Source organism: Glandiceps talaboti, chromosome 12, assembly GCF_964340395.1.
Source record: "Glandiceps talaboti chromosome 12, keGlaTala1.1, whole genome shotgun sequence".
Taxonomy (NCBI): domain Eukaryota; kingdom Metazoa; phylum Hemichordata; class Enteropneusta; family Spengelidae; genus Glandiceps; species Glandiceps talaboti.
The window spans coordinates 18,520,685-18,546,058 of record NC_135560.1 but is presented as its reverse complement, the minus strand read 5'-3'; the positions used below and the strand labels follow the sequence as shown (position 1 = coordinate 18,546,058).

Here is a 25,374-nt window from a genome sequence, read left to right as displayed (position 1 = left end):
CTCGTGTCACCAGATTTCAAACTCTTTTCAGTCATAAGATTGTGACGTCACTGAGAGTTCAACCCCTTGGGTTCACTATCTTTGTCTACACTACGGTAGGAAAGTGGACCAGTCTTTGTCAATTGTTTATTGTGCCTTTCCTCGGTAAATAAAATACTAGCCTTGGAAACTAACCGTGTATAGGAATGGGTCGTGACGGCATGGAATGCTTGTTTTGAGTAACTAGTAAACAGTATCTTTCACCTGAAATGTGACCACAAGGAACAAGCCTAAGGTAACCGAATCTCAGTGTTTCTCGTCTTCACTAAGGGGTCACACTAGTTGCTCTCTCTTTCGACAACGAACAGTCAAGTTGTGTTTTACGCTACGCTGAACCACAGACTAGTAAGAAAGGACTGAAATCTTCAAGGGAGTTAGTCGTCTGTCGGCAAACCAACAATCAACAGCACTTCCTAAACCTAGGTAAGTCTGTTCAAGTAATAATAAAAAACCTGTACGTCCAATTATAATTATGTAGGTAGTTGAAACGGGGGGATCATGTGCTGTTACAGTTAAATAACTTGAAAAGAGGACGTGTCTTGAATCATACGGTAGCCATAGTCAAGACAATTTGGATTTTGTCTTAACACCTGCTGGATGTCTTCCGATACGTTCTCAACCTTATTCTACGTGGGAGTGTGCGTTACTACAAATACACTATTATGGCGTTTACTTCGTACGTGTGTGTAAGAGATGCGAGTGGCAAACAATAACAGCAGGGATCACACATTCGTCATATATATATATACATGTTACTGTTACATATATATATCATTGAATCATCGAATGGATGAACACCTGATTGAAAAAAACACATGGTGTAGTTTTTGGATAGTCTGCGAAAGGCAAAAAGCATTGGTCGATTAACGTGACAAAGACCATCTGAAAGATATATACAGCCCATGGAGGTACAATCCCATTTCTACCTCCATGTACCGCCAAACAAACGATCAATTTCACTGCATATTGTTACAATCGTTCTCACCTGAGTATTTCAGTTCAATGAATATTTTGACAAGAGCAGGCAACAATCATTGGTACTTGCAACAACATAAATGAATTGATGCCGTGTATTTGTGTAACAGCGCTAGCTACACTAGATTTATCTTTCCCAATATATAATAGTTCCAAATGTAACTGTGACTCCGAATAATACATTAATGCATTCATGAGAACAGTAAGGCATTTTTTTCAGAGATTCAAGAGCCAATTTCTCGAATTCCCCTCATTACATATTTCGCCGTCGTCGAACAGTTTTCATTTCATGTGATTTATGTTTCCATAGCAGCAATATAATTATTACTAATTGATGACATGATTTAACTTCGAAGTGGATCACCTATAAATAAGTCATAGTGTGTTCAAACACACTGACATAGTTGTAGCAATCTGATACAGGGTTAGCATTTCATATCTAAGTTATGATGAGCCATATATTTAATCAAGAAACTAATTTCGTGATATCGGGATATACATACTTGATGTCAAATTTCTACGGATTGATGACCGTGGGTTTAACTTAGTGATTGCATGCATACAGCTTAATTTCTGATCGATCGTGAGAAGATAGTCGTAAAGTAAATCGCTAGGGGCGTACCTAACACACAACCACACTTGTTAATAGGAAACTTACAAACCCGCCACGTTGAATGTTGCATAATGGGAAATGTGATAATAAATACTAATCAATTAGCATTATAAACAATATTGTTACATTGTTTATAACCAGGAATGATCAATTCATAGTCACCCTGATCTTTGTGGGAGGTTAATTTTATCAGTAGCTCCAGATTAGGTATTACGATAACCACAGATAATCCCACAGTCCTTTGCGTCTGAGCATGCTCAGTTTGGATTGCAAGTTCCCTATTAAGATTTTATATAGAGAGTATGCTTGCTTTGTTTGTTGGCAACCTTTCACACGAACTTTCAAATACCATGTATGGTGCAGTTATGCAAATGACTAAACATGGGACATAATACCAAGAAAACGGTTGTTTAGAATCAGGAGGGAAGGCGGCAGATTAATCCATTGTTATATTAAGGCATAGCCCCTCCATGGATGGTCTATGATTCAGGCAAGTTGATTAATAGTTTAGATCCGTCTTTCGGCAATTGTGATGAATAGGATCACCTTGAATGGTACTCTCCTAAGTTCAACCATAGATCCTCCATAGACCCTCTACCAAGGGTCTATGGTTCAACTCTCCGTGAGTTGTAACTGTGTAATTAACTTGAAACACCTTCTGATCTCTTTTGCGTTTATGTGATAAATTTTACATCATTGGATATTTCTATCAAAACTTACACTTTGCAAGTGAAAATACTGCAAAACAATAATTGTTATTCAAGGTTTCTGAAATGCTGCTAAATATTTTATCAGCAAACAATATCAAAAGAATGTAAGAAAATAAAAACCAAAAATAGATCAGGTGTTTTGATTTGATTTGACACAATTAAAGGGAATCTCAGTCGTTTATAAGGATTGATATTCCTTCCCGTAAATTGTTAGCCATATATAGTATAGTAGTATACGACGTACATGTATGTGTAGTGTAGTGTAGTGTAGTGTAGTGTAGTGTAGTGTAGTGTAGTGTAGTGTAGTGCAGTGTAGTGCAGTGCAGTGCAGTGCAGTGTAGTGTAGTGTAGTGTAGTGTAGTGGCGTGTAGTGTAGTGTAGTGTAATGCACTGCAGTGCAGTGCAGTGTAGTGTAGTGTAGTGTAGTGTAGTGTAGTGTAGTGTAGTGTAGTGTAGTGTAGTGTAGTGTAGTGTAGTGTAGTGTAGTGTAGTGTAGTGGCGTGTAGTGTAGTGTAGTGTAATGCACTGCAGTGCAGTGCAGTGTAGTGTAGTGTAGTGTAGTGTAGTGTAGTGTAGTGTAGTGTAGTGTAGTGTAGTGTAGTGTAGTGTAGTGTATAACAAAAGTATCCATATTAAATATCAAAACAGACATGCCTTTTTTATACTAAACAAAATATATATATAAGATGGAGTTATCACGCACTGATTGTATGGGCATCCTAATTATTTTTGATATCGTTTTGAGGAAGTTTTGTATCACGTTTCTTTCTTTAAACATATTTATAAAGATATTTCAAATGTATGAATTAGGTTTATCTCTGAATGTTGAGTTTTTGAATATTACGAATCGTAGATGTGACTGTCATAATGTATTAATGCACTTTTGAATACTTTTTTTCTTGGAATGCCGCTTTTATCTTCAAAAGACGTTAAATAAATTAGTCAATTATACCTCCTCGTATATGTTGCTCAAGAAATAAAAATTGATTAATTTTAATTATTGAAAGCTGTATATCAAGTATAAATACCCAAAACCCAAATCTCTTGTCTGAAAGGCACTCATAATCACACTGTGTATTTCTCTAGGGATTGACATTCCGTATTTATCAGTTGTGTTTGCTCCTTTACAATTCCTCTCTGAGGGCGATTCAAGACTGGGATTTTCATATCGTTAGTTTCGTTGTCTATAACTATTAAATATACATTTGAGAGTCAGTTCTGTGCATCTAGTGTTTGGGTACAAAGTTGTCACGTGATAGAATCTAGTGTTTGGGTACAAAGTTGTCAGGTGATAAAATCTAGTGTTTGGGTACAAAGTTGTCACGTGATAGAATCTAGTGTTTGGGTAGAAAGTTGTCACGTGATAGAATCTAGTGTTTGGGTACAAAGTTGTCACGTGATAGAATCTAGTGTTTGGGTACAAAGTTGTTAACGTGATAGAATTGGTGTTGTCTGATGAATTCAAATATGATGAACTTGTCTATATTATGAAATTGGCTTCGCGACTAAAATGAGAGGTTCTATATACAGCTTTTACACAACGTTACTATTGGTTCAAGTAGATATCTACTGTAAATAACTTGTTGCGATATTAGTTTTTTTTTGTCTTTTACATGGATATTAACAAATGCATAGGTGTTCGTGAAAATCAGGAGTGTTACTCTTCAGTGTAGTTTGTTTCTTGACTGGTGTATCCTATTTACATTCTATTTTGTTAACATAACAAATATTATAAGTTTTTTGTTATTGATACTATTCTATCTTACGAAAGACGTTAGCTCCAAATGAACTCTGACTACAAGCTTAGTGTGATCGGAACTTTGGGGATGTGTAAGAGCTTATGAAGTGATCGTGACGCGACGTATCATGTCTGTCTGTCAACAAATAAAAAGCAGACATGCGTATCAGATGACCGGAGACCTTTAAAATGTAACAAACATTTCCTTTCCGCTGTATTTTACTGCTGTGTGTAATTTGATGCGAATAACATAGAAACTGATACTATAATGTTGATTGTACTGTAATTATCTCTTGAACATATCTCGTGTATGTAAAGCGAAACGACGTGGCGAACAATAAGCATCCATTTAATTTTTAAAGTAAGCAAAGCAAAAGTAGAACACAGTGTTTACGTTTGTAATTCACTCAGAATATTTGATAATTACAAGGGAGCATTCAATATTTACAGGGGGAGGGCCGGAGTAATGGGGGGGGGGGTCACAGTTTACATACTTGTTCTTGGGGAAGGGTCATATTTTGCACTGTAATGTTTGGGAGATGATCACATTTTACAATGAAGGTGATGATGATGATGACAATGATATCAGGGAACTTTTACAAGTGATGACCCGACCAGGCAGAGTGTGCATATCATAGAAAGCACGTTTTAGATACTAAATAGATTGTGTATGATTATAAGAGAAAGGTAACTAGCCAGTCTTTTACTGTTTGTCACTTTATATGTACAAATATTGTTTTCTAATACCCCCCCCCCGCGTAAATACTGAAGGCTCCCTACACATATTAGGTTTCCCTTTCTCGACACTGCAAATTTTTGCTTTCCGTATGATAACTTCTCTATTCGTTAGTTTTACAATGCACATAAACGACGTATTCTTTCTGTCAATAATATCAACGAACGCTTACGGTTTAAGAATTCAAATTGAAATGTCCGACAAATGAATACATTATAGTCGACTCCTTAGAAATGTGATGAATAGGCATGGTGGAATTCATTTGTTTGTGTGGACCTCGTTAAAAGACCGCGACAACTTTATTTATGCAAATACATCTATGCTACACGTCATCAGAGCGGTTCTATTCGATTACACACGTCACTGTGTATTGACTATTGGAAGTAATGTATGTTTCGACCAATAGACCGTTTATATCAATATTTAGATGACAGTGGCAACATTAGAGATTTATTGACTTACTTCCATTCCATTAACGGTGCGTATTTTATTCCACCCCTAATACTTCAAACCGTACTTTACAATGGTTTACCCCTCTATACAATGGTTTACCCCTCTTATCAAATTAGGCCATAACGTTGCTAGGAACAGAGAAAACTTGGTAAAGTAAAACATTCTCGGTTCAAAAGAAATTTGGGAATAATCCATAGAGTTCTCAGAATTTTGCATTGTTTTAGAAATTCTATCATAAATTAGAATGGACTGTAGAATAATTTATGATCATAATTATTAAAATGCAAATTGGTAGTATAAGTAGGCTCTAGTAATTAATGATTACAATTAAAATTAAAATTGCAATCACTAGAATGAAATATAAATTGTGGACAAAGTATCCTCTCGTGATTGATAACGATGATTATAATAATAATTATGAAAAGTAAATTAGTAGTTAAAACAAGCTCTTGTAATTAAAGTGGGTACTAACTTCCATTTTCTATCCTTTTATACGCACATTTTAAAATACGTTTTTTTGGCCAGACAGCATTATGTGTTTCTAATTTTTTAGGTGATAAAGATGTGGGTTTAGGCTGAAATGTCATCTTTCTACAATAAATAAATAAAATTTGATCGTGAGTATTTTCTTTACTACGTCCCTTCGCGATGTATGGAAGCGTGTTCCTCTCCTAAATCCCCTCCCCCATCCTCTCCCAAGTCACCTCCCTGTCCTTTCCCAAGAAACCCCCCCCCCGTCCAGTCCCAAGACCCCCCCCCGTCCATTGCCATGGCTATCATTCCTATCATTGGACCCACACACATAATTATATGTACCGTTTATGAATTTATGGGGTCTTTTTTCATACTAACGCGAGTTATTTCTAGTCAAATGGGTATGTCCAAATGGAGGTTTGTTGCGAACAGAGATAATACATGAAAAGGTAGAAATGGCCCCTACTCTACAGGTACATGTACACGTACGACCTTGACCAAGTTTGATTTTAACATGTGCATTGACGTATGAATTCTTTAATAAAAGATAGCTTAAGGGGGGAGGTGTCAAATTCAAAAAGTCGATAGATTTTTCTTATACTTTGCATACCTAAGCAGTGATATCTGAATATGTAAAAAATGCAAAGAAAATACTATGTCACCACCTTTGTTTTCAAGATAATGACCGTTTCTTGTATCTACACATATTGTTTTGGGTCAAAATAAGTAGATATACAACAATTAACTACATCACAATTTTTGACCATTAAAGATTATCCCTGGAGCACTTAATTAACTTACATATTTTAGTGCAATGTGTATTATGTCCAGACATATGTGTTTGTAATTTCTTTTCATTATTTCATAAAATGCTATGTTATTTTATCCCCAGCTGCTTTACGATTTTTAAAGAAAAATGTAAGAAAACTGCAAAAAAGGATAAAAGTCTGTGATAGATTATTTTTATATGCTGTATGTGTACAATGTATTATTCCAGCTATTTATCAATGACAAAATAATAGTGGGTCACCACATCCGTTTAAATTCTAGAATTGAAATTGTAACCCCACACCCCATCTAAATTTAGACATTTTTGACAGAATTTTTTAATGAAATATTGTTGAATTTTGACAAAAATTAAAATGAGCTTGTTTAACTTTGCACATGTGTATAATGTACCAATGCCTCTTCATAATTATACAACAAAAATCATTGTGTGTATGCTAACTTTAAAATGCCAGTAAAAGATGTTAACCCCCACCCCATCAAAATTTCAACATTTTGAACAAAAATCACTTGACATTGTATAATATTGGAACACACAAGCACCAAGGTATATTTCTGTCAGTTCATATGTATGATAAATCAACTGAACTATTCATGTGTAGAGTTTAGGTATTTCTCCCAAAGCCAAAGTGGCCATAATATTCATAATTATGACCCCTCCCCCTTCCAAATTTCAACATTTTTGGACACAATTCACATGAAATTTCATAATACTGGAACACATGGGTGCCAAGGGAAAGTTCTGTCAGTACATAATTATGTATGATAAATCAACACATTAGGGGTGTCAATAGTTCAATGTAGGATAAAAAGCTAAAAACATTTAGTCCCCCCCCCCAACTTAATTGGCCAAAATTAAAAATGTCCATCCAATTTCAAATCAGTATGTAGTAATACACGTACTATGAATACAAAGCCTGTATGTAGTGAGGAAAAATAGATCTTTTGTTGACACTCCATTTTAGTGCTGTGCTATAGTGAAAATTCTTCCATTTCTCAATTTAGGGGATATTTTTAAAAAAGAAATAATCGCATGTTTAGGGGTACAAACAGACCCATTAAAAAGTAAAATCGTTTCTGTAGGATGAGAACTAGACAACTAAAAAAAAACACCCCAAAAGTAAAAGAATTTAATTTTTCATCCTACATTGATTTGAAATATATATTGATCTTGCACCATATATCTCATTCTCACATTGTTGAAACAGTTAAATGTTGATTTCATGTAAGGAAATTGCTAGTGTTGTATTGTTGAGTGTGGTCACTATGAAATAGGAAATAACCACATCAGTACCTGTTGATCCACTGAACCCGGCATGCAGTATACGTACCTAGTCACATGATAAAGTGGCATTGCACACACTGTGAGGCCCAAAAGCTACACTACTAGATGTATTTATTGATTTTGGGTAGAACCCCTCATTGAAATCTTATTAATTTTACCATGGGTACTTCTTTCATGGGGAGACAATGTAGAAATGTACAACTTGTATGATTTGTTGCAATTTGAACTGTAGGCTTTATGTATGATATGTAAACACTCAATAGAGTTAGTGTGACTAGTGACATACTATAGTTGGCGAGACAGCTGAAAAATAATCTATATTTGGTCGAATACATCTACTGAAAAACAAACTATAAATTCAGTAATTTTAAATTGGCAGGACGTTACTATACTGATACAGGGATGTGTAATGGCCGGGGGTTCCATTGCTGTCAACGACCGGTCGCACGGTCATGGCCCAGTGAAGAAGAAGTATTTTTGTTTTCACTGTCGATTGTCAACAATTGGTCATACGAGAAATAGCTTTTTCACTTTTTTTTCTCCACGATCGGTCGTACGGTTTCTAATAATTATCATTGTTGTTTTTCTTGTAATGACAAATATGGTTTTTAGCATCGATGAGACATCAATGGTTTGAGAAAACGCACACAAACAATCAAATGATTGATCTAGTGCTTTGACCCCATCAATTGCCGTCTAGTTCTGGTGACACTGCTGACCTATCGAGCGATATGCTTCCAAAACGACATAGAATCAATCTGTATAGCAAATCTGGTTACCATAGTAACAAAGCAAAAAAACCAAACGAAGTACTTCATTTTAATGGCGATATGGAATTATGGTCAGTATGTAAATTTCATGTGAATACCATACAAGTCATTGTTTTGGAATAATGCAATTAAAGTTTCCAAGTGTCATGTCAGTTTCATTTCGAGCAGTCGAAATCAAAGCAACTAAGTAGAAAATTAAAAGAAAATGTTTTTGCTTGTTTGAGTGGGGGAGGGCTACTCAAACTGGATGACTTGTGTAGAAGAAGACATTTATGACCTGGGGGTATCTCAGGTAGAAAGTCTTGGATGTATTCAGACGTTACGGTTAATCATGCAATAGTTAGCAGACTGTGTAAGCAGCCTTTTTATGGCCTCGATGTAGTTTAGAAGTTCCGACTCAAGTATTGTTTTTTTCACTGTCTATTCTCCACAACCAGTCGCACGGTCATGGCCCAGTGAAGATGAAGTATTTTTTCATTGTCTATTGTCCGCAACTGGTCACACGGTTGAAACCCCATTTTTAAATACGAGAAGTAGCTTTTTCACTTTTTTTCTCCACGATCGGTCGTACGGTTTCTAATAATTATCATTGTTGTTTTTCTTGTAATGACAAACATGGTTTTAGCACCGATGGGACATCAATGGTTTGAGAAAACGCGCACAAACAATCAAATGATTGACCTAGGGCTACTTTGACCCCATCAATCGCCTTCTAGCTCTGGTGACACTGCTGACCTATCGAGCGATATACTTCCAAAACGACATAGAATCAATCTGTATAGCAAATCTGGTTACCATAGTAACAAAGCAAAACCCAAACAAAGTACTCCATTTAATGGCGATATGGAATTATGGCCAGTATGTAAATTTCATGTGAATACCATACAAGTCATTGTTTTGGAATAATGCAATTTAAGTTTCCAAGTGTCATGTCATGTCAATTTCATGTCGAGCAGTCGAAATCAAAGCAACTAATAAGGAGAAGATTAAAAGAAAATGTTTTTGCTTGTTTGTACGGGTGGGGGGGGGTACTCAACTTGGATGACTTGTGTAGAAGCAAACATTTATGACCTGGGGGTATCTCACGTAAAATATCTTGGATGTATTCAGACGTTACGGTTAATCGTGCAATAGTTCGCGAACTCGTGTAATTCTAGCGTCAGACACCGGGCGTGGTGTTATCTTTTTAATATGGCCGACTCCAACTTTTCTGTTTCGCACGTCAATGTTTTGCTTGACCGGCAATATAGGGAGCGTGGTTGTTCATACATTTCATCAAGTATAATTTTATAAGACAGTTCCTCTTTAAGTCATGGTAGTAAAGCTGATTTTCTTCATAAGGACTTCTGAAACTCATACGAAATTACCTTCCGTTCACCCTAAATCTTCAATTCAAGAGTACGTACAGCGATCGGAAAACATAATTATAACACTTCACTTCACTTCCAGACACGGGTTTGTTTCGCGTTCGAATGTTGACAACAGCGCCCGTTTCAGTCTGCGCCGAAAGTTGCGTCGTTGACGTAATTCGAATTTGACACCTCCTACCTTAATAGCTTTGACCTTGATAAGTCTACTGTAAAGAATAACAATGTCTTCCTAATCTTTACACTTTGGTCTATAGCAGTGTAAACAACATCCTTTCTTAATTGTATCTCATAAGTTATAGGCGTCGCTCTTTTCTATATTTAAACCATATTGCAATAAAGTAGCTGTATATCTATATTATATATATATATATATATATATACACATATATATATGAGATGTGTGTGTGTATGTATGTATGTATGTATGTATGTATGTATGTATGTATGTATGTATGTATGTATGTATGTATGTGTGTGTATGTGTGTGTATGTGTGTCTGTGTATGTGTGCGTATGTGTGTATGTATGTATGTATGTATGTATGTATGTATGTATGTATGTATGTATGTGTGCGTGCGTGCACGTGCATGTGCGTGCGTGTGTGTGTGTGTGTGTGTGTGTGTGTGTGTGAGTGCGTGTGTGTGTGTGTGAGTGCGTGTGCGTATATGTATGTAGTATCAAGGTGATTGAGCACTCTACTTGGCGAAAGAAGAATGAAACTCTATGTATATATACATATATATTATATATACTTAATCTAAGGAATTATGAAGTCACTAGTTGTAACTCCGAGTTTCACGCAACTGATATATAAGTGTGACGCTGACCAGAAGCACTTCTTTTTTTTGGCCAAATGTGTATAATTTACCATTTCATATGAATATTTTCGCCTATCCCCATTAAGATCCACTATATTTATGATGCAATTGTAACAATGACATTAAGAGTCCAAGTAATCGCTCGTTAAGAACAATCACTTTTAAGGCAAAGATCATAAAAAACGCATCATAAAATCGAATATTGTAAATTAAAGTCCCAGTTATTGCAACTCGAACTATTTAACTCTTTGTGAAATGGTTGAACATTTCATGTCAAAATTTCAATTTGGTGTATTTTCACAAAAGTTAATATAACATGATAGCGGAAAGTTACAGCAAGACGGAGCTGTAAGACATATACCAAGACTGTCTCAAGTGGTGTCCTTAATTTGTAAACTTACACAGTGGCTTATTTGCTAGTCTTTTTAAACAAACAAAAACAGACTGATCCCAAGTGTTTCTATTGATTCATACAAAGGGGTCAAGAAACGACTATTCAGTCAGCACCATGAGAAAAAAAAATACAACAACATATCTGATGAAAAATTAGGCATGACGATTCCATATTTATTTTTACCCTGTAGCTGTGTAAACTGTTCGTGCATGTACATTTTTGAATAGGTATACTAGTGTACTGGTAACACCTGTCATGGTAGTGAAGTACTATGACAGATCACAGGTCAGGCTGTGGAATACAAATAAATAGTGGGCCTACTCTGTTTTCACCCTAGGCTCAGACAACTACTATAGAAAATATCTAGAATCGTCTGAGCCCTTTGTGACATTTAGGCGTAACTAAATACCGGTGTGTAGATGCCAGACAAGTCATTAATATACATTATTATGTCTCTTATAAACCTTCAATTCAATTGCAAACGTAACCCTTCTCACGTACATTTTAAATTTATATATGCAACAAAACACTGGCGCTTAATATCCATACAACTTTTGATATAGTAAACAACACAGTGATACCGAGGCTGACTGTTTGGCCACAAATTATCATAGTTTCAAGTCTTGTGTAAAAACTCAGTTGTTGTATAAACTAAAACGGCATTTTCCGTAGGTTTTTTTTCAATCTTGCACCCTGTTTTTTTTCAACTGTGGGTGACTGTAACCATCCTGAAATGTTGAGAGGACAATATGACTATTTTAATCCTTACAATTTGCCATCATAAACTTATGAAATTGCATATATATTGATCTGGTTACAAAAATTGTGTCCGGCAGTCTGAAAAGCGGGACAATGTTGCAAAAAAAGGTGCTCTTGGTAAAAGTACGACACTGCATTTTTTCAGGCAATTCTTGAACACATACATTAATTTCTAATTAAAAGCTGATATTTACTGGATATTATGATATTCATCAATATATGTTTTCAATAATCTACTCATATTTCTCCATCATCAGGTATGTTTTTAAAAATATCAATAAAGTCCGTGTTTTTACCACATTAATTGCACAAAAACTAAAAGAATGTGTAAAAAGTTATATGTAGACAAACTGGGTAATCATCCTGGCACTACAACTCGCGAAAAAACATCAGTGCGTTTACTTGCTTTTTGGTAAGCAGGAATGAGACAAGATTGATGCAAAGACATACAATGTAATTACTGTTGGTAACTTATCAAAGTATGACCACCACCAGCCTAGGAGTCCTGGAACCAATATTTTACTGATAGAAGACACACATGATAGTGATCGAGTAATACTGTTACCGTTACATTATAACTTCCACAGATGAATTGAATATAAAGAAACCGATAAAAGCACGGCGTGAATCTACATCAGAAGCACTTACTGTTGTTTTTGCCACCAGCTGTATTTTGTTGATTTTTGTCTTTGTGTGAAGTCTTTCCTTTGCTCACTTCATTTCAGCAAACGCGCTGGTGTTTTTTTCGCAGCTTGCAATACTTTAAAGTGAAGATAAAGCTGTCTTATCCTAGCCTATAATGTTCTTTCATTATACTGTACTGATAGTACGCATGACCAAGCATACACGGTATAAGTTCATCGACCAATATCTCGAAAGAATTCAGACTCGGCTATCCTTGATATGTTGTGCTGCCTATTATCTTTGTAAATTGTACCCGTGAGTGAGCATAGCGTCAATTTGCCATGACTAATGAAATGTCAAAATTGTAAATGGACTTTCAATGACATCGATGTCTCTGTCTCAATTATGAGTATTGCAGTGTCTGTTTCAAATTGTCGTTTTCATTATTATAAGTTACTAAAGCTGCATTGATATATATTTATGATTTATGTGATTTTGCGTGATGTTGCTTTTTATACATTATTGCATTAGTACATAGTACAGACTTGTAAGGTACATGAGATTAAATAGACTACGTATACCTTGAAAATGATGCAATTATTGTGAATATCAATTTCGTTGCAAATTTCCTGTCAATTATAATTATAAATGAGCACTGTGTTAATTTCATACGCTTTCTAAATTTACATGCAACCTTGTTTAATGGTGACGAAAAGGCATCGAAAAGCTACAATATTTGACTACGTACATTTTCTACATTTAGCATTTTGCTAAATGTAAAAATACATTCAGCACCAGAAATTGTGTTAAATTCAGTTGGCGCGCATGTAAATCGCTTCGTCACGTGACTAAAGACACTATCCATTACCCATCACTTTGTGATAGAATGTCAATGACCAAACATTTGAACGACAGAGTTAGTTACAATGTGCGATGGATTACATCGTTGTCAATCTGCATACGGATGGCTAGAAGTCATTCAGTCAAGTCTTGGCGTTGATGGCAATATGACCATGAATAACAGAATCATACTCCTTAAATGCCTCGGAGATAGCATATCTCACACGAGTTGAGGCTTGCAGAAGAGAAACCCTTAACGAAAGTGAGATATTGAATCATAGACCATTGGTGTGTGGGATTATTTTTCTCATGTCTTCTTTAATGATTCTGGCAAAAACCAAAATTTGACTCGTGCATATATTGTACGGAGTGTGGTATCAATTTGATGCTACATTTGTCCCACTCTCTCGACTCAGATTGCCAGGACGTGTGAACGCCAAATCTCTGCAGGTCTGGTATATTGAAAACGTGTAAATATTGTCTGGGATGGGTTTTAATCACAAATTTATAGCCGGGGGTGGATGAAATAGTAAAATCTTTCACACCCCGCCGTAAATAATGACGACTCCCTTACCTCTAGTCAGGGTTTGTAGTCAGAATGTGATACCATAGGAAGAGTGATTGAACAGGTAAAGAGACAGGTAAGATCGAACACTACAACGATATTTAGGTATGTATGAATTGGCTGAATTTTTAGACAAGTTGTTCACCTGGGATTATATCTTGTTACAAATTTATCAAAAAGAGTAAATTCCTAGCGTTTGTCATTCAATTCGACACATTATGATGTTTACTTTCATATGTGAAACAGTCACGAGACAAGTATGCCACCATGTACCGGTTTGCCGCCTTCCCTGTCTGCCATGCATACTATCAACATCTTTTTTAATTTCACTCTCGCATGTCCTTTTATAATGATATACGTGACAGTAATCTGTGACATGTCAAAAGAACAGTTTTAAACAGTTCCATTAATGCTCACTTTCCAGAGCATTTAGCTTTTTATTTCGCTGTCTTACGGTGAGGAGAATGGACAAAAATCTAATTGATTTTCATATGGAAATGCATAGCAACGGTTACCATATAACAGCCAATTCACTGCAATTGCTACATTATCTTGAATACTGACAAAAGCTCAAACAGTTCGATAGAAACTGTTTCTAATTTCAATATTGAACAGAGCACCACATTTACTTTATTGAACGCTCTGTTGCTGTTATGTTTACATTTGTAAAAATTAATAATTTCAATTTTTTTAATTTAACACTCACATTGTTATGATAACTGCTTTTAGCGTAGCGTAAGTCAATAATTAATTTTTCATTTACTCTTTAAAAAAAACCCACCTATTTCGTTCTTTCAGTAATATGATATTCAATTGACAGAGTTGGGGATTTGATGAAATAAATAACAAAAAAACCATCCGATATTCGTAACTTTTCCACAATTGTTGTATAATGAGCATTTATATTTGAGTTTTGATGAGTTACATGAGGTCACAGTGCGTGGACTCTCTGTTGTCCTGAATTAAGGACAATATCGAAAGATCTCCAGTGCCAAATAATTTAACCACACTCCAATTTGATACAATAACAATTGCTTAGCTCCCATTCATATTTGCCTATTAAGTAAGGCAAAGCAAATTTGTAGTTTATTCATTCAATCATAGACTGTCTATGATTCAATAAACTGTCTATGATTCAATATAGTGTCGATGACTTCTTGGCCAATCATCTGAGCAGAGTATCAACATATCACAAGCTATAGATTTAGCTTGTGTCTATCTTAATAACCCGAAACCTCGATTGCCGCTGTAGGGATTTGTGTAGAAGAATTCAAAGTCGGAATAAAAGTATGGAATCACTTTAGAAAAGAAAGAGCAAAAAGAGACAACGGGGCCGATGCAAGGAGCTTGCTGTGTTACATCAATTTTATCTTTTGCTTTTACTTTTCACTTGCATCTTCTTTGCTACGTTTTATTCAATTGTTTTTTCTTTCTTATCTTTAGTTTCAATTTTATTCTCTTCTTTTTATGAATGCACGTGGAAAACCAATTTCCAATGCATTTTTATGCAAAGGTAATTAGTGAATTCAGAATGGGAAATTTATTGGCGAGATATATGATATATATATATATATATATATATATATATATATATATATATATATATATATATATATATATATATATATATATATATATATATATATATATATATATATATATAATACCACAGGATGATTAACGATTTTCACGAAATTAGAATGTTTATTAGTAACTTATGTATTCATATTAACCACCTACAGAGTTTATATGGGACCCATCCTGGTGATCAGCAACATACAACGTCAACTCCAAAACCTACTGACGGATCATATATCTCTATAATTCTTCATAAACTAATTGTACAGCAACATGGATAGAAACATGGACATGGATACCTTTGTCGAAAATGGTAAGGTTTCAAATGGTAAAGAAAGAGAGGCAGACGAGAACCAGAAGAGGAAAAGTCAAATGAAAGAAGTGGCTGCCCAATTCGGATCAAGTACAACAGCGCATGGCTTCTCAAACTTTGTGGCGGCGAAATCCATGCTTGGTAAACTGATTTGGGTGTTTATCTGTGCTCTCGCTTGGGGTGTGTTTATCTGGCAAGCTGTTACCTTTATACAGAAGTACTACGAGTTTAATGTATCATATGACATTGCAGTTGCGTTTAGAGAACTGTCGTTCCCTGCTGTTACGATTTGCAACATAAATCCACTCAGGCAGTCCATGTTGAAGGAACTTGGAGCAGAATACCAAGAACATCTTGAATTCTTGGTATTTGAGGAATCTGAAGGAAACTCCACTGGTGACAGCTTCGATTGGGCAGCAGAGATCAGCGACGGGGTAGGTTTATAAAAATATAAGATTAAAGCAGTGGTATTAGTATTGAAGCATCATACCACATCGCGGAGCCAATGACGAAAACACACGTCGCTGTGACCTACAACGATCAGGGAAAGAATCCGATATCGTTTGTTCGAATGTTTTCAATTTGGCTTGGGTGAGGGAATGATATCTAATTGTCAGGGACGCAAATTTATATTTAACTTTTTTTGTTTTTGTTATGTTGTTATTTTAATGAACTGATAAATGCAATTCGTGCCAATTAGATTACCATGATCCAATATATGAGTTGACGTAAGAGTTTATTGTAGACATAGCAAAATATAACGGCTTACTCTGAAGTGTCCACTTCCAAGAACCTATCAAAACGTACTGTGTCAACATAAATCGGACTCTGACATAATGATAATAATAATAATAATGATACATTCTTATCAGCGCATTACGCAACAGCCTCAAAGCGCTTTACCGCACTAAAATAGAAAAAGCATCATGAAGGGTTAAACTGTAAAAATGTCCGACATGATACAGAGAGACCTTAAAAAACTGTTAAAACCTAATATTCAAGATGAAATTTAAACAGAGAAGGACCTTAACAACTTATAAAACCTATCACAATGCCAAGTAAAATGTATGGCACAAGAATTATTGGTTTTAATTAACAGCGATCATAATCATCAATATAAAATACGTAGTACTGGCTTATACATACGAAAGTACATAAAGTATGAACGCACGCCGACATTATGGCAAGCAGGCAGGCAAGCAGGCAGACAGACAAGTAGACAGACAAGTAGACAGACAAATAGACAGACAGACAGACAGACAGACAGACAGACAGACAGACAGACAGACAGACAGACAGACAGACAGACAGGCATTCTAAAATAACATAAGCCATAGACACATACACAGGCATACGGATAGATTAACAAAGAGATAGACATAGCAGTATGTGACGTACATTGGTTAATAGGGAACTTGCACACCGGCCATGTTGAATGTTGCATCATGGGAAATGTGATAATAAATACTAATGAATCGGTATTGTAAACAGTACTTTTACATTGTTTGCAGCCACGAATGATCAATTCATAGTTACCCTGACAATTGTGGGAGGTTTTTTTTATTGGTAGCTCCAGATTAGGTATTATGATAACCACAGATAACCCCATAGTCCTTTGCGTCTGAGCATGCTCAGTCTGGATTGCAAGTTCTCTTTTATGATTCTACATCATACTATTTGACAGCAAGTGGATGAAGCCTGGTGGGACGAATCTGACAATATTTACGATGACTACGATACAGATTTCATTGAAGATGTCAATCTAACAACAATAATGAATACATTGGCGTCTGATGTTAGGAGCAATGTTGGGCACCAAAAGACAGACTTTATACAGGAATGTACATTTGCTGGTTTGAAATGTACACCAAAGTAAGTGACATTGTTTGGGTATATTGTTAGAGTGTCTCCTCAACTGGCAATGTCATAGTTCGGATTTTGAAGTATTTCTCTAAACGGTGAAGCATTTGATTTCGGGGGAGAGGGGGCAGGAGGATTTGGCCAACCCGCTACCACAACAATTTTTTCCAAGCGCAACTAGTAAGACAGCAAATATTTCTTTTGCCTAGTAGCCTAATTATTTATAATTTTGTGTTTTCAAGTCTGTGTATTTTGTTAATATTTTTCAATATTCTATGATCGACAAGTCTTCATATTCGTGCAAAGCTGTATCATTCTAGATCTTTCGAAGTGACATTTTGCGCTTTAGCTTTATGGATTATACCATCGTCTGTTCTTTGTTTTCACAGCAATTTCACCCAGGTCTTAAACCCAAAATATGGAAATTGTTATTCCTTCAATGTTGGAGCCAATGACACTGAGATACTTACGAGTACACGACCCGGTCCGAGTCATGGTAAGAACATTTAGTACAATATTTGAATGTTAATGGACTTCAGGACCACTTTCCAATCTTTGGACAGAAACAGCGAGTCCCTGTATAATCAATGAGCGATCTATTTCAATGTGGTCTCAAGAGACTTGGTATAAACCGTGTACCCTGCCGGGGAGGGGATGGGGAGGGGAGGGGAGGGGAACAAATTACCAGACAACAACACGGGGAGAAACCACGCGAAAGGGGTCTTTTTTACTGCCTTCATGTTTGAGCAGTGGTATACTTTTTCATGATAAATAAGCATAGTTTTTCTTTAGGTTGGATAAAGGTCAAATCTAAGCTCTCCACGATTATAAGTAATTTTATTCATATTTACCTTCATGTTAGCAGGTTTCTAAAAGCCAGCATAGTAGAAACAATGTCAAAACAAATTCATGACCTTGTCAGAATATACCAAACGTTAGGCTTTAATGTGAGAAATAATAAAATGTGGTACGCCAACATTTTGGATTTGGAGGTTTCTGCACAGCCTCTCCCTTAACCATGACGCCCCCTCCCCCCCCCCCCTCTACCTCACTGTGTTCGTTATCGATCCTATGGTTTAACTACCCTAAGTGCTATCTACTCTTTTACCAGGTCTACTATTGACATTGTTCATAGAAGAAGATGAATATCTCGAGACTTTTACAGAAAGTTCAGGGGCAGTCGTTTTGGTTCATCCTCATGATGTTGTAGCCTTCCCAGAAGAACAAGGAATAGAAATTCCCCCAGGTTATGCATCGTCAATTGGTGTCCGCTTGGTAGGTACAGATGAATACCACATTCATCAAATAGCGCCCTCTAATAATCTTAAGCTTATGCTACCTACATTACGCCGCGCATGCCCTATAAATGTATTGGAGGTGTAGGCCAGGATAACACGAACTTCTCAATACCTGTACTAATCTGGACATACTGTACGGGTATCCTTTATTGGTAAGATTTTTCTTGAGCCAGACGATGAAATGTAGCACTGTTGGTAGTTGAGCCAGACGATAAAATATGGCAATGTTTATACTAAGATTTCTGTTGAACCAGACGATAAAATGTAGCACTGTTGGTAAGATTTTTGTTAGGCCAGACGATAAAATGTACTAAACTAGATAAACTGTTTTTAATTAACCTTGATAGACTGGGTTTAATCTATGGAGTCTATGATGGCAGTTGGCGGAGTTGTAACAGTAACTAAATTCTGTATCATATTTCCAGAAACAAGTAACTCGGAAGGGAGGGAAATACACGGATTGTACAAATGGCACTTCTATGAACTTACTGTATGAGGGATATGCGTACTCTGTGGAGGTAAGAAAGTGACACAACCAAGATTACTGATGCATTTACAGTATATCCTTTCCAAAACACTATTATGATTGAACCAATGGTCAATTGCTTTTCTTCTTTATAAGTACAGTCCTCAGAGATGAGTAAAGTCGTAATGGCGGCGTAGCAGCAGAGGGAAGTTAAAATTAAATATATATAGTTTTAAAAACAAAATATCCTGCGTATATTCACGCATTGTTATTGACTGGACCTTCCTTTTGAATGTGTCCAAGTCTATATACTGTCTGTGATATGATTAGGCATGGCAGAGTGTTCCATATAGCCTGATGGTGTCTGGAAAGGACTTTTGATGACATGCTAGTCTAGAATGAGGTACCGTGTAGCTGTGATTATTTGCCCTCCTGGATGTTGACCTTATTGGATAGAGTAGAAGACTTGACATTTCGATGTGGTTGTTGACTAAGCGGTACATCATCATGACCTTGGCTCAAGTACGATGTTCTTCCAATATTAGTCTGGATGCCAACGTGGTTTCTATATTAACTAAACCACTGCATGAGGGGGGGGGGGGGGGCTCCGAACACTGACAAAATTTAACCAGGTTGTAAGAGATAACCAATTATGTGGCTGGAAGGTTGGAACCCTTAAAATTTGGGTTGGTTTGTGTAGGGAAACTTTTGGAAACTTTTTCACTGTGAGTGGAGGTGTAAATGGTAACGATACTGTATAGGAACTAGACTATTCCAATATTGGAATGTCTACCTCGTGTAGCATTTTATAGTCACGCTGGTTGTACCTACTATAGTCATTCCTGATGCTTTACATTGACCATGCCGCTTAGTTGAAGTATCATTGAAGTAATTACTACAATATTACATCTTGACGAGTTACAATTTTGACACGTGACTGTCAATCAACCAAACAATAGTGACTTCTAAGTCGGATTGAATTCGATAAGAGAGCTCTTCATGGATAAATTTACTTCTTCTTTTTCAATAATTACAGGCTTGTTTGAGGACTTGTTTTCAAGAGAATTTAATGGAACGGTGTAATTGTTATGATCCAACTTTACCGAACGATAATGATGACCTGTCTCTGTGTGTTGACACTTCAAATGGACGTGAGTATTAACACAATTCCCACGTTTAGATGTTGTTTTTTTAGTCATAATAGATGTGCATATACTATCATGGACTTTTCAACATATTCTTGCTAGGAAATCTAAGTGAAAAGTGTTATTACAACATGTATGATGACGATATGCTTGTTCAAATGGATACTGATTCGGGTGTAGCTAAGTATATAGGTTCTGAAACAATTCAATGACATGCATATGTAGGCCTTGTTTCGACCCTTAACTAAGTACCGATAACCGATAACGTATCAACGATCGACATAATGTAGTAAAAATGCATTGATAATGTATCAAATAAACCGAGAATATATCGATTCACGATAACATAGTGATATTTTCTAACCGACAACGTGGTAAACATTCTCCGATAACTTTTTTTTTTCTAACTGATAATGTAGTAAACATTTACTGATAATGTACAATGCTACTTACATTTAATATGTCGACATCGTCGTAATTTCGTAAACCACAGCCTCTTTTACGGCACCGTCCAAGACGCGCCGCTGGGATGCGTTATTTTTTGTGAGAATGCATGACTATGAAGTTATTGAAACGATTTCAAGTTTTTATTTGACCAACTAACGTTTTTCAAGCTTGAACAAAGTATCTCTCACCAATTCACACACAGATATTAATAATCATACTAAAGTCATCCAAAACAAACACATTTCTTCCGGATCAATATCTGCGATTTTAGTAGCAGGCTGGCTAAAATATACAAGCGTTGCAACGGTTAGGAGCGGTAAATATAAGGGTAGAGTAGTTGTACAAGGAAAGCTGTACGGACGTAATCCCATTGATCATGCGATATCGACATGCCAGTATCATAATAAACAGTGCCATCTACGATGAAGTCGACAATCCTGGCAGTTTGCAATCGAAAGCTCTCATCTATCAAATTGTGCTGTATGTATTAATTAGATTCCTAATTACCGTGTCAGTACCAGGTTTTTTCATCATTAATATTTCATACTTTCTACTAGCAACCCCTTAATAATGGCAAGATATCAAATTGTTTGCAGTGACATGTCAGAATACGGTTAAAAGCGAGTACGATTCTGATCGACTTGGTTGTAGAGATGAATGCCCTCAAGCCTGTTTGTAAGTATCAATCCCATTGGGCGTTTACTTGTTAGTAACTATGAATGTATTGGACATGCATATTTGTTTAGTTATCTGTACGAATCCAATTGGATACTTGTTTGTTTAAATTTGTGAGTATGGATTGAATCAGTAAGATATCTTGAACCATTCAAGAACATTTATGATCTCCCAACGGTGAATTGGATCAATTCTTTCGTTTATTTCCAGAGATAGGACATATCAAGCAGCTGTGTCTATGTCGGCGTGGCCATCCGAAGCATATCAGCACAAACTGTTTACACGACTAAGCAAACGAAGTAAAAAAATCAATGAACAGCTGGGTTCAGTAGAAGATTCAAGGTATACCGACTGACATTACAGTTTGTATATACTACCAATTAGTTTCCATGGTTACGTGTCCGGGGGGGGGGCTTGCATGACAATGAACACGAAACAAAAAATGTGATCGTTACAACATAAGGAAAAGAAATTATCTAAATAATCATAAAGGCTTCGCGCCATGCCATTCAAACCGTAAAAGGAGATGACAGGATCTCCAGCAACACAATGTCAGAGTGGCTCATGAAGAGTGTTCGTAGTTACAATGCAAATCATTTGACGTGCTATGGAAAGTGAATGGAAATAGTAAAGTTTACAGGGATGGACACAGAAACTCATATCAAAACATTCCAACAGTGCTTTGAATCCAACCCCAATGGCCAAAACCGTGTATGGTGTATCAGTATCAGTATTATTTTGTGATTTAATAGTTCTAGTGTAATCACATGTACACGTATGGTTTAATTAATGTTTTTGGATTCCAGTCACAGTAACTGTAGTACTATTTTGATACAAGTTTCTTATCAGCCACGATCATAGTCTGTAAGGTACGCCGTGACGGGGCGCCCTCAAACATCGGCCAGAGAGGAGGCCGGTGAGGGCGAAACGTCACGACGTATCTTACAGTCTACCCACACGATCATCATAGATGTCCTCGGAAATAACTGTTGAGTTACTGCTTGTAGCCTGATAAATTTTCATTATATTGTTATTAGCTTAAGTTGAATAACCACTGTCATGTCTGAGTTTATGGCTCCTTGACAATTCTAAAGCCAGAAGTTCCTCACTATCGGCAGTTCTTCCTTACATCGTATGTGCGGATACTTGGACAAGACGAAAGTCACAGTGAAATACAGTAGAGGAAACAAATCGATTTCACTTTCTATGTGAGTGTCGGAATAACCCCGCGATAAGCTTCTTACGACATCGACATATCATTCCTTCGGTTCTCGTCGCATTTTCTTCATGTACGTATTTCTAACTTTTTTTTTCAGGAGGAATCTAATCCGACTGAGGGTCTACTTCTCAGAGCTAAACTATGAAAGTATCACGGAAAAACCAGAATTTGATGTAAGTTGAGTCATCAACGTCAACGAACTGTACTTATGCAGCTCTGATTTCTTTACTCGGCAGTGTTAATTTGTGTACAGGCACCATCAATGGGAATGCAATGATATAGGTAACAAAACAGTCAATTCTACGTGCAGTCACATTATAGCTTTACCGGACATTGACGTCATTCTGTAGTGTTATATTTCTAGATGGTATAATGAGACTTTCTTTTCATTCTGTCTTGCAGGAGGTTGCATTATTAAGTAACCTAGGTGGTCTTATGGGACTGTATATTGGCGCTTCAGTAATATCTCTCTTCGAATTCATCGAGTTTATTATAGACATATTTGGAATAATGTTCAAGAAGGCCAAGTCCGCTGGACGAGTGGACAATATGAATGGAGGTTCCTGAGTTTTAAAATGACTTCAAAGAAAACTAGCTGTATAAATATGAACGAGTGATCATGAGATTTGGTGTCAGAAAATGACCAAAGATAACAAACAAATATGAGTTTTGAATGCGAAAGTAACGACTTGGCTTTGTATTTTTACCAGCAAGACATACCTAATCCTTAAGTTGTATAGTTAGTCAGCTAACTAGTCCTCGTGTTAACATTCGAAATTCAATAATTGATTTGTAGTTAGTTTCTTACACGAAATCCCACTGTCGCCAGTGAAATGAGGCACGCACACTTAAACTTCATAGCCCTCTGTCGGTAAACCGATAGCGTATACTCGTGTCTACAAGTCTATTGTCTTACAAGGTTATGACGCACACGTAATTTATCAAATCAATGAGCTTTCGATCTGCCATGGTCGACGATCCTCATCAGAATGACATGCACATCTATAACCAGCTGACCACATCGCCACCTAGTGTTCAGCGGTAAAATGAAATTTGTCATTCTGAAGAGGATCGTCGACCACTGACTGATCGATGCTAACAACTTTGAACTACTTTTTGTGTTATAACCTGTGCAAGTTATTTGATCTACCAAGGCTGATGAACATTTGTGGTTTATGACGTCAGGAATGGTATAAAGCATCAAACATTTAAAAAAGCTACAACTTGTATATTATATACATAGTATTTGTCAAACTAAACCATATAGGATACTAGATAATCACAACAATTTATAGATACCCCACATGGTCATTTTACCTTACTCAACACACGAGGAATATTTTGAAAGGAGTTTCTCATCAACTGTACCTCTCTTATGACGTCAGACTATGGTTTGTGCGATGTTTATTTGTCATGTGATTGTACATTTTTACATTCATTACTTCTAATCTCTCATTTATATTTACATTTTAAATATCAAACTTTACATTGGGAAATTTGCGTCCACATAATATACATTTTAGAGTAACTTATCGATCAACATTCTTCCCTGTAATGTAGTAACTTTCTCATCTCATACAAATAAAATACATTAGATCCATATTTCTAAGCAAGAAGTGTTGTCATAAGTTTATTTGCATACTTGATATGTGAGGGTATGTTTCAATCCTGGTACATAGACTTTTAGCAAAATGAACAATGTATAGCGTACACTAGGTTTGATGATTTACAGTTGATGTGATGTATTATTTTGTAGTGGTGTGAGTTTGGCCCCTGAAATGTGCCTGTCTTCTCAATGTAGGGTCAGATGGCGCATCGTTCGTTTTTACATAGTTTTGACCCTGTTGGTTCTTTTCTGAATGTTCTGATGTGCTTGCTGTACTACTAGTTGCGAACCAATATCTCATTCTCTGATCGTCATGTACATGGAGAAGACAACATTCAACAGAACGTAATATTCATACCATTCCAAGACAAGAGTACTATTTTGTATGATGACAACAGCTGCTGTCTTCAGTATTTAAATAATCACTATCCGTTTTATGTAGGATGACAGCTCAGACCTTAACCCATTCCTCCCACCCTACCCTACCCTACCCCTACCCCCTACCCCCACCCCTTACAAAACACACTGCTCCAAAACCTGTCACACATATACTGGGTATTTCAAATTCAAATAACCCAAACTATCACTATTATACAGTATACGACAGACACATGTATTTAAATATCAAGCTTCATAACACTAGCCATCTTACAAATATTCTTTGTCACATCACATGTTGTCGAACACCATTGGTATTTGTATCATTTATGTAAATACATTTTGATTTGTGAAGTAAACCTGTACATTGCCAGCATAATTTGCTCCGACATGATGATGCCTCCGACGTAGCTGAAACTATAGCATTGCATGACCATGCGT

General features: G+C 36.3%; 1 protein-coding gene across 1 annotated transcript; it reads left to right on the top strand.

The window, feature by feature from the left end:
- Nucleotides 1-223: 223 nt before the first annotated feature.
- LOC144443547 (epithelial sodium channel subunit gamma-like) lies at nucleotides 224-24,384 on the top strand. The gene is made up of 11 exons (XM_078133074.1): nucleotides 224-462; nucleotides 15,691-16,273; nucleotides 17,524-17,711; nucleotides 18,089-18,195; nucleotides 18,811-18,974; nucleotides 19,423-19,515; nucleotides 20,500-20,614; nucleotides 21,652-21,730; nucleotides 21,941-22,072; nucleotides 23,047-23,122; nucleotides 23,352-24,384. The coding sequence occupies exons 2-11, from the start codon at nucleotides 15,800-15,802 to the stop codon at nucleotides 23,514-23,516; spliced, it is 1,593 nt and encodes a 530-aa protein (XP_077989200.1). The 5' UTR covers nucleotides 224-462; nucleotides 15,691-15,799; the 3' UTR covers nucleotides 23,517-24,384.
- Nucleotides 24,385-25,374: the final 990 nt, after the last annotated feature.